This window comes from Gymnoscopelus braueri (assembly GCF_963280865.1).
Source record: "Gymnoscopelus braueri genome assembly, chromosome: 2".
Classification (NCBI taxonomy): domain Eukaryota; kingdom Metazoa; phylum Chordata; class Actinopteri; order Myctophiformes; family Myctophidae; genus Gymnoscopelus; species Gymnoscopelus braueri.
This window is the reverse complement of record NC_137604.1, coordinates 62463437-62474979: the sequence shown is the minus strand read 5'-3', so window position 1 is coordinate 62474979 and position 11543 is coordinate 62463437. Positions and strand designations below refer to the sequence as shown.

The following is an 11543-nucleotide window of genomic DNA, read 5'->3' as shown; positions in this document are numbered from 1 at the left end:
AGTGGTTCCTACACTTTTTAGCTCCAGACCCAAAAGAGAAATGTGATGTCTCCCCGGGACCAAAACTAGTGAAAATTGCAGATCTAGAAGCTCACAACAGATCGCAATGCAACGCATTGTAGATCTGCAATTTTCAATACGTTTTCTTTTTTAAACAGAATTTCTTTGAGTTTTTTGAAACTCGTACAATATATGTGTGAGATCTCTGTACGTCCGTACGTACGTATGTCATATGGCAACTCCTCCCTGATTCTTCCAACAGTTGTTCTTTTGCTCTACCCTCACTCTCTTCTTCTGTCTGTGTATGGAGACAGTAGAGACCAGTGTTGTTAAACATTACATTACACGTAAAGCGTAAAATGTGTATAACTTGAAAATGTGTTCATCAGTTCATCAGTTATCTTGCCGTTAGCATAGAAACATGTTTGACGTGGATGGGGAAGAAGTGCGACCTAGTGAGCCCTTGTAGCTGCAACCAGCTCAACTCTAATGGTAGCTTTGTAGATTGTGTACAAATGCCGGGTGTCAGTGGCGGAACAACTGAAAGCCGGGCCGGGAGGCACAGCACAGTGATCAGGCCCCCCCTGCGCACCCACGCACGCGCGCGCAGCGCGCGTGCATGGGTGCACATCCCGCGCGCATGCGCGGGTTTTCGGCGGATTCGGTCACTTTTTGGGGGGCTTTTTGTCACTTTATTTCGGTTTTAGGGTTAGGGTAGGGTTAGGTTAGGGTTATGTTGTTTAATTCTTATTTTTGCCTGATTTTACCGATTTATTATCTGACGGCCCGGGCCCTCCTTGGTCGCGGGCCGGGAGGCGGCCGCCTCCCTGGCCTCCCCGGACGCTCCGCCACTGCCGGGTGTTGCTTTGTATCTTCGTGTCGCTGGCTTCCATTGAAAATTAATGGTAGCCTCTAGCTTTGTAACTACCAGTGTGGACGCAGAATTATGTCCAGGACACACTGACAAACACATATTTCATGATTCTCTAATAAATGTATGCAGTTATGAACACCTGCGTGAATCGGTGTTGTTCCACAATGGTTTGTGTTGTGTGACAACAGAATAGAGCTCTGGTCAACTTATATAAGATGATGCACACATCCAGGAACAGAGATCTAGACATCTTTGGAAATATATGAAGAGTGTCTGGAAGAGACAGATACAGAGAGGAACTCAGAGACAGAGCGACAGAGCAACAGAGAGAGAGAGAGAGAGAGAGAAAGAGAGAGAGAGAGAGAGAGAGAGAGAGAGAGAGAGAGAGAGAGAGAGAGAGAGAGAGAGAGAGAGAGAGAGAGAGAGAGATGTTGAGCTGGATGTTGCCCATGAAAAGAGGGCCGGTGTGTCCGCAAAAGGGGTCACACTTGCTCTCTTGTGCTGCCGTGCCAGCGGGGTACAGGGTGTATTACTTTGGAGGGTACTATGTTGGCAAGTCCTACACCATGGATCAGATTGATGTGAGCGTCTTCAACACAGTGACTTTACGCTGGATGAAGCTTCCCCCAGTTTCCAGTTTCTCCCAGTTTACCCCAGTGACAACTAGAAGAGGAGGAAGACGTCCTCTTGAGGTTCCCTCCATGCGCTCCAGCCACACAGCTGTGCTGATAGAATCTATCGTCTACATCTGGGGGGGTGTAATGAATTGTAAGACAATAAAGTATGCTGACAACCCCTGGATTACCATCAGAGGGGACTACTGGGACAACGTTCTTTATGCATTTGATGTCGACACCCACAGATGGTTAAAGCCCAACATTTCTGGGTGTGTTCCTGCAACGAGGGCCGGCCACTCAGCCTGTGTCTTGGGGAAGGTCATGTTTATCTATGGAGGATACAAGCTGACTGGATTTACTATTGACATCTACAAGTTGGACACCTTTACAATGGTCTGGTCTTTAATTAACACAAGAGGTACTCCGCCACCAGTTTCAGAATGTCACTCTGCCACCATCATCGGGACGAAGATGTTTGTATTTGGGGGTGGTAGAGGACGGGAGGGAATAAGGATACTACAACAGCATCAGTGTGTTTGACACAGAGACCAACTGCTGGCTGAACACGCCTTCTGCACAGCTTCTTCCAGAAGGACGTGCCAGTCAATCAGCCGTTGCCTACAAAGGAGAGCTGTACATATTTGGTGGTAACGTCATCAGTATGAATAATAAGTGGGAGTTCAATGATCCGTGGAAGTTCAATCCTGACACATTCTCCTGGAAGAAGGTTGAGCCCACGGGGAAAGCCGTAAATTGGAGTTTCGGTAGGTGGTGTTGCAAGGTGGGAGATCGTGTCATCGTCTTTGGAGGATACACAACCCATGCACAACCCGACTTACAGATCTTAGACTTAAGTCCTAGACTGAAGACGTTATGTAAACTAGCAGTTATTCAGTACGATGTGGAGCAGGCGGGACTCCCACACGACATCAGGTGGGAACTGGTAGCCATGACAACAGCAACAGAAGAAAGACTAATAAATAACAGAGAACAGTGAACACGGTGGCGCAGTCGGTAGCGCTGTTGCCTCACAGCTAAAAAGGTCCTGGGTTCGATTCCCGCTGTGTGCGCTGGGGGAGTGTTCTCTCCTCCACGTCATCAGTGCCCATACCCTTTAGGTGGGGTTGGCGAAAGGGCCTACTCTGTGTGGAGTTTGCATGTTCTCCCCGTGTTCCCTAGCGTAGGTACCCTTAGAAAAAACATGCAGTAATCCTGGTCTCTATACTGCCTCCCCCTGGTCAGCCGGGGTGCCTGATGGAGGGGAAAGGAACTGGTTGGAATGTTCCTGCTATGCGCTACGTCCAACCAGAGAAACTCCCCCCTGTCAGGTGATAAGAAGCGGCTTGCTAGCTCCTCACGCATTGAAGGAGGCATGAGCTCAGCTCTAAGCTCTCCCTAGGCTGGCAGAGTGAGTGTAGCACCCAGGATGACTTAGGCAATTGGCACTGGGTGAAAAAATGGGTTACAAAATCGTGGGATACATTTTTTGAAAGAAAAATAAAACAGTGAACACCTTAAAGTAAAAGATATACAGTGTTGACACCTGTGCGCTGCCTGATGAGCCAAACACAGCTGCGCCGAATTGGGTGATCAAATTGTTCGACTAAAACTGACAAGGCTCTGATCCTCACTGTGTGGCTGGCTCTCCTTGCTGAAGGATCTCTCACTCATCGGGCGGTAAGCGATCATACTCCGCTCTTTCCCTGTCGAACATGTATTTGTATCTTTGATAAGTAACCTGATGGCCTGTGTTTTCTGTCTCCTTTGTAGGCAACCTAAGTGAGGGCTTGAACATCTACGTTACAAATCCATTGTTTCTGAAAAGCCCCGTTTTGGGAAGAACTTTGTGTTCTGGGAACGACCCCTGAATAAAAGTACACTTTGTGTTTAAACTGCAAACCTGCTTTGAGTGTTGGCTTGGGTCAGACTTCAAAACAGCAATGAAGGAATGAATGAATACATACATACATAAATACATACATACATCTACATACATAAAAATAAAAATAAACAATTTCTTGCTGGTGAAAGTGAGTTCATACGGTCAGGTGTGTCATATTAAATGTAATATTACCATAAACACAGTCATCATTGTTTAGTTCACATCACTGACTGACTGGCTTCCATCTTTAAAAAAATATATACTCTTGTCACATCAGTGCAGTGTAAGGGGAGGGGCTATGGGGAGGGGCTATGGGGAGTTTATCCTGTGTCCATTCAACTGAGAACTTGATACGTCAGTGGTTCGTACACTTTTTAGCTCCAGAAATGTGATGTCTCCCCGGGACCAAAACTAGAGAAAATAGCAGATCTAGAAGCTCACTGCAACGCATTGTAGATCTGCGATTTTCAATACTTTTTTTTTTTAACAGAATTTATTTTTTTTGAAACTCGTACAATATATGTGTGAGATCTCTGTACGCACGTACGTATGTATGTCTGTACGTCCGTCTGTAGTTCACACGTCTCGAGAACCGACCGTCCGACCAACCGACTTCAAACTCGGTGCGTGCATCATCAAGAGCCTGAGGGAGTGCCATGCCCGGTGTCGAGTCGGTCGAATTTGCGGTTGTCCTTAACTGCCAATCAGACCGATATGCCCATATATGGGACGATTGACTTCAAAATCTGCATGTGTATCGTCGAGAACCCGAGGGAGTGTTGAGCCAAGTGGGAAGTCGGTCAGATCAGCGGATCTCAAAAAAGAAAAAAATCTATAAATAAATCCATATGTGGAGACCCCTCATGTCATCAATATGACGTCAAAGTGCTGACATCAGACTGGCATGGACTACATATTTCAGCATGCTTGACACAGAACTCCATAAATGGGCATAAAAGGGACACAGACAGACAGACAGACAGACAAGTACAACAGGTACTCTGGTGCCCATGCATTCCCAAATTAAATCGTTCCCAAATTGCATCGTTCCTGAGTAGGCCGGTGCCCACCGGTATAGTATGTTTAATCCGTCCACTTTTGTGCTCGTTGTTTAAGTCATCAATGATGGTTATCTTCCCGTTAGCATTAGACGTGTGTTGAGTAGAAAGCAGGATCAGAATTCAATGGGTCCAGTAACATTTAAGGTTCTGTTCTGTAACTCTTAGAATCTGTGGGGTCCGAGCATTTTACAGTATACGCTCTCTGAGGATTCCATAGTTTCCCCGGTACAATAATCATACTTGAACTGGGGACGCCCCAAAATGATCATACATGAACTGGGGACCCCCCAAAATCATCATATTTGAACTGGGGACCCCCCGAAACAATCATATGAACTGGGGACCCCCCCGAAATAATCATATGAACTGGGGACCCCCCAAAATAATTTGAGTCGAGGCTCGGTTCCACAGATGAATATTGTGAAAATAGCTGCATCGTGTGCTTGTAGATCTGCTATTTTCACATTTTTTTGCATCTTATATTATTTGACAATTTAGCCAATGTTTGACCAGTTTTTATAGGATAGTTTGCTGATTACTTTCGATGAAGTGATGTTTTTTTTCTCTTAAAAGTCCTTAAATTGTCACTTCACTGTCATGTGGGGACCCCTACACAATCATGTGGGGACCCCCCTGGGGGTCCCGACCCAAAGGCTGAGAACCCCTGATGTATAGTACAATGTCATCTCTGTTGTAATTTTGTTTTCCTAAACTAAAGGCTAATTCCAAGCAACCCGAGGCCTTATTTGGTAACATTTTATTTGGAGTCTATTCTATGAAGTGAATTAAGTGTATGTTATTCAATTGTTTTATTCATACTGCTGCATATAATCCTATTAGAAATAGAATCAATAATGAAAAAACATAAATACATGATAAAGAAAGGCAGTGTGACTGCATTGAGGGGACAACAGCCCCCTGAGCCACACACACACACACACACACACACACACACACACACACACACACACACACACACACACACACACACACACACACACACACACACACACACACACACACACACACACACACACACACACACACACACACACACACACCCAAACACACACAGATATGTGTGTCCATTGTTAACACTACACTCACAGCAGCCAATTAGCAGTCCTGTTTCCTTTAGAACTCATGATGGTAGATCCTCCCTGAGTCTCTCTCTCTCTCTCTCTCTCTCTCTCTCTCTCTCTCTCTCTCTCTCTCTCTCTCTCTCTCTCTCTCTCTCTCTCTCTCTCTTTTACATTGCCATAGCATGTATAACATAAAATAAGTCATAACATTACAGAGACAAGACTGTCTGCCTTTCTCTCCCTCCCCCCACCCCCCCATTCTCTCTCCCTCACATGGGGAGAATGTGGGATTGTCCCTCTTTCTCTCTCTTCCCCTCTATATCATTCTCTCTCTCTCTCTCTCTCTCTCTCACACACACACACACACACACACACACACACACACACACACACACACACACACACACACACACACACACACACACACACACACACACACACACACACACACACACACACACACACACACACACACACACACACACAGAGGGTCTAGCAGGAGGAGGACTCTCTCACATCGCGCAGTCAGTCAGTCATTCAGCTGAGCCGGTCCGAGCCGTTAGGTCTGACCGTTAGATTCTCTCTAAAGCACATGAACACAGACAGACAGACAGACAGACAGACAGACAGACAGACAGACAGACAGACAGACAGACAGACAGACAGACAGACAGACAGACAGACAGACAGACAGACAGACAGACAGACAGCTGGGACCTATAAGGACAGGAGTCTATTTATTATTTTTTTCATTTTTCATTTTTTTTTTACCCGAAGGAATAATATGTTTTAGGCATTATCAGGACTGCAGGACGTTTGATCAAAACCACTGACTTTATTAACATCATCACCATCATGCATCTGTTGGGAATATCTGCGGTTCTGTGGTGTTTTCTCTACAGTAACTTTGCCAACGAATCCACTGACTATTATGATTATTATTACGAGCAGGAGCAGCGAGACGAACCGGTAAGAAAGTCATTATTATTACTATATTATCATTATTATTATTATTATTATTACATTATTATTATTATTATTATTATTATTATTATTATTATTATTATTATTAGGGAGACAAACCGGTAAGAAAGTCATATTCATAACCTTGTAATAACTGATCACAGCTGGGATCAATGAATAGCCTATATACAATACACTTGTTAAGTGTTAAAGGAGTATTTCACCAAAACATGACTTATTTTCTATCAATTGCACTCCATGAAGCCTTGAATTCATGAAGATTTGTTTTGTTTTTGTTGCATTCCTGATACAGTAATTTGATGACCAGGTCATCAGTCAATAATCAGTGATAGGAGACTCAAAGAGTCTCCTATCACTAATTATTACAGGTCAGAGTTACAGACCTGTAAGGGTCCATATGGTTCCGACTGTAACTATCAATCATTTTATGGGGACCCCCTGAACCCCCCCCCCCTCCCATTAAAGGACCCAAAGCCAGCTTGTCAACCACAATAACAATGCAATAATTCATGTTTGATCATCAATAAGGTGGACCAGTGATTCTCCACCTTATTCATGTGAAGGACCCCTGATGTGATCATTATGTTTATCATCTCTGGGAAAAACTATAAGAACATGGTTTGGTCTGAAATGATCTGTCTGTCTGTCCAGAGTCCCTTTACATTGTACTGTCTGTCTGTCTGTCTGTCTGTCTGTCTGTCTGTCTGTCTGTCTGTCTGTCTGTCTGTCTGTCTGTCGCCATAGGTATGTAGCCTGTATTATATAACAGTGAAAGTGATCAATATAGCCATCATGGTGATTATCTACGGTATCATTTAGCTGGGGAGGGGGTCTCAATCCCTTTTCAGTTCAGTGTCAGGTGATGATGTCTGGAGATGAATACTCTAAAATATTGATAATTATCTGTACTTGTCATCACCACAATGCAACTTTACTGTCTGAGCTAATCGTCATTCAACCATATTTCTATGGTGAGCTTCTTCCATTTGGAGTACAGTATAATTATGTGAACACTGCTTGCATGGGTACATACTGTATCATACAGTACAATTCATATCACTGCTGTTACAGTCTCTGTGTCTCTGCTGTAACACTGTTTACAACACACTTCAAAAGACCCAAAGTAAAAAGACTTCCTAAGACGTTTGTGAACAGAGCTATCAGTCAAAACAAAGCTATATTACTGGTTGGTACTGTGGGTCCCATGCAGCCAGGGGAGCTTGTTGCAATGGTTGCAAAAGGAGCCTGATATGTGTCTAAATGTGTCTAAATGTGTGTCAAAGACATAAAGACAGTCAAAGGTTGTTGGAATGTTTCAAAGTGTTCTTTACCCCTTTGGAGTAAAGAAGTGGTCCCAGTGGAACTGTTACTGTACCAGGGTCACTGCCATTCAGAGGACCATTTCATGGTCCAAATGAAACCTGTCAGCTTTCTGCAGCTTGTTATTCGACATCAGTGAAATAATCTGTTATAATTATTATTGTTATAATATAATCTTTTTTTACACAGAGAGTGTACGAATGGAACCAAATAGACCCATTTTGTACACTCTCTGTGTTAAATGAATGGCCTAATGGAAATTGGCCTAATGTTTATCAATGCAGAGAGAGAGAGAGAGAGAGAGAGAGAGAGAGAGAGAGAGAGAGAGAGAGAGAGAGAGAGAGAGAGAGAGAGAGGTGGCACTTTCTATTGAGACTGCCTTTGAGAGTGTGGTGTGAAGGAGAGAGAGAGAGAGAGAGAGAGAGAGAGAGAGAGAGAGAGAGAGAGAGGGAGAGGGAGAGAGAGATATGTGGCACTTTCTATTGAGACTGCCTTTGAGAGTGTGGTGTGAAGGAGAGAGAGAGAGAGAGAGAGAGAGAGAGAGAGAGAGAGAGAGAGAGAGAGAGAGAGAGAGAGAGAGAGAGACTGGGTTATAAAGGTCCTTGCAGAGAGATTAAGCTTGAAGACATTTCTTCAGACAGAATGAAAGAAGGTCTTAGAAGCAGCTTAAGGAGAGACTGTTTTCAAATGAGCCTGAGAACAGAGAGCATGGGGACAGGTGTCAGCAGGTCAAGTGTGTGTGTGCACGCATGCGTGTGCATGCGCACGTGTGCGTGTGTGTGTGTGCGTGCACGCGTGCATGCGTGTGCGTGTGAATGCACATGCGAGCATGTGTGCGTGCGTGTGTGTGCGTGCACGCACACACGCGTGCATGCGTGTGTGTGCGTGTGCGTGTGCGTGTGCGTGTGTGTGTGTGCGTGTGTGCGTGTGTGTGCGTGCGTGCGTGCGTGCGTGCATGTGTGCATGTGTGTTTCTAAGGGCTAGATAAGGGGATAAGTGCTAAGCACTAACACGTGGCTATTTGATCATAACTAGAGCCTTAATTGGCCGTGATGAGTATGATGTGATAGTTCCTATGTCTCTCCAGGCCTTTCTGAACCCTGACAAAGGCTCAGGAAAAAGTGGATTCTAACACATTGCTGCCAGATGAATCATACATTCTTCTCCTCAAATCAGTTTTTTTGTCAGTAACTACTGTATTCTTCTGCCTACATAATATGACAGGCTGAAAACCCACCTCTTCAGGAAACACTACCCTTACTTGTTGTCAATTATTTGTTCGAGCTTGTTGTCAATTATTTGTACGAGCTCTTGTTGTATTGGATCCTGTTCGATAAACGTATTAGTTTTCTCTCTCTTTTGGATTTTCCTATTTGTCTCATCTGGTTAAGAAAGTAGGTAACTGATATATCGCACTTTTTACCTTAGCGCTAGGTATGCTCTTAGTTGCTTGTTTTAGAAGAGAATGCACTTAAGACTTCTGGTGATTAGTAATTTCCTTGCCTACCTATGTTGAATGCACTTATTGTAAGTCACTTTGGATAAAAGCGTCTGCTAAATGACTGTAATGTAATGTAATGTAATGTAATGTAATGTAATACGTCATGTCCTAGTATGAGCGAATAGGGGAAGGGGCTCAACATCACGTGATTCTCTTGTTTGACCCGGGAAGAAACGTGGACGCGTGTATCAAAGAATATGATTATTGAGAAAATCGCGGAAAGTTTAGAATATTTGGCCGTCCCGTTTCAAATTTTCACAAGATCGGTGGTTGTTGCAATGACCTGCGCCACAATACTTCACCATATGTTGACAAAATAAACCCATAAAATGTGACAATAGAACCAAATGGACCCGTTAGGGTCCATTTGGTTCTATTTGTACACTCTCAGAGTTACCGACCCATAAGTTTCCATTTGGTTCCTAACTATCTATCATTTTGCTGGGGACCCCCTGGAACTCCCCTCACCCCACCTTGAGAACCAATGTCCTAGAGCTGGAGAGACAGGGAAACCCCTGTTACTGAACAAACACCATACAGCAATGATTACTATCTGAATATAGAGCTATTTAATGCTTAATGTCTTTCATCGTATCATTTCATGTGAAATAATCACTAAGCCAGTGGTGATTACTCTTAACATGAAAACACTGCTTAACTGCAATTCTTTTAACTCACAAATCTGTCGCTTTGGCAGAGGTACTGGCCTTAAAATAAAATAAAATAAAATAATGAATTATACCCCTGATTAAGGTGCATTTTATAGCTGTATAAACCTCCTAACTGCCTCTGTTGAGCCATGGGGTTGGCTTTCGGGTCAAGATCTATTGGGGGGGTTGAAGTCGTTTCACTCAGTGAGTTTTGATACAAAGATAAGACTTTTATAAATGGTTTTATAAATGCACCGTGAGGTGAGGTCTTAAACGACTCCGCTAGACTCGTGGCGCTCGCTTCGCTCCACTAGTCTAGCGCTTTCATCTCCGCCGCCTGGCCTGGCCTTGCCTCGCCAGGACGGCTGGTTTTCCGTGCCATTCGTCTTCATGTCTCTCCAAGTGGTTCTCATTTGATTTGCCTCCACTCCGCTCCGCTCCGTGCCATGTTGTCTTTGGCATTCAGACTCCACATTTCCCTTTTCGCCCTGTGGGTCCCATCATGCTGCAAGGCTCCACTGAGAAGTCCTGAGTGCAAATTTAAATCAAGAGAGTGTAACGTAACTAACGGACCATCTCATTACATTTGTTCACTTTCTGAATTTATAAATAGTCAGACAATAGACGGACGGACGGACGGACGGACGGACGGACGGACAGACAGACAGATAGACAGACAGACCCGAAGCCATTAATAAATGACCTCTAAATGAACATTCATTTATGTATTTATTCATCTATCGTTCTATCTAGTTATTTATTTATTTTTCCATTTATTTTTCCATTTATTTTTCCATTTATTTTTCCATTTATTTTTCCATTTATTTTTCCATTTATTTTTCCATTTATTTGATCACTGTGTCAGTCAGTCAGTCAGTCAGTCAGTCAGTCAGTCAGTCAGTCACTGCGTCAGTCAGTCAGTTAGTCAGTTAGTTATGGGGGGGACTAGTTGAACTTGATGATGGAACTAGTTGAGACATTTCCATCGTCATTTGTTAACGTGTGTGTGTGTGTGTGTGTGTGTGTGTGTGTGTGTGTGTGTGTGTGTGTGTGTGTGTGTGTGTGTGTGTGTGTGTGTGTGTGTGTGTGTGTGTGTGTGTGTGTGTGTGGGTGGTGTAAAATAACACCTTTTTAATTAGTTTTTGAATACTTTATTAGCAGTTTGAGTGCACACAGTGCACACTGCCCTACACATGCATGCCTGATCTATTTGCAGCGCCTTGTGTGTTTCTGTCCATGATGTGGAAGTGAGTTGGGACAGAGTTTTAGAAATTGCACTTTTGTTTATGTTTTTCCACTTTAATCCCTATAGGCTATGGTCGACCAGAGTGTCCTTTCTGTTTTCTGTTATTGAAGTGGAGCTTACTATGTAACCCTGCTCGGGTTGTGGGTGTGTCTGTGTGTCTGTCTGTCTGTGTTCATGCTCTCATGCTCTGCGTGCACTGCCTGTAAGCAGCCACCCGAGTGCGCCAGAGTGCAGGAATTTAGACAATGCTCTGATTCCTGCACCCCCCCCAAGGACCCCTGGGGGTCCCCAGTCCCCCTTTGAGAACCAATGACATGTGGTGCAAT

At 44.1% G+C, this 11543-nt stretch overlaps 1 protein-coding gene across 1 annotated transcript in view; it reads left to right on the top strand.

Annotated features, from left to right (window-relative positions):
* Positions 1 to 6336: 6336 nt before the first annotated feature.
* The window catches only part of vegfc (vascular endothelial growth factor c), a 144568-nt gene continuing 139361 nt past the window's right edge, over positions 6337 to 11543 (top strand). The window contains exon 1 of the mRNA XM_080448019.1: positions 6337 to 6485. Within this exon, the coding sequence (XP_080304145.1) occupies positions 6372 to 6485 (114 nt within the window). The 5' untranslated portion in view covers positions 6337 to 6371. The remainder of the gene's footprint in view (positions 6486 to 11543) is intronic.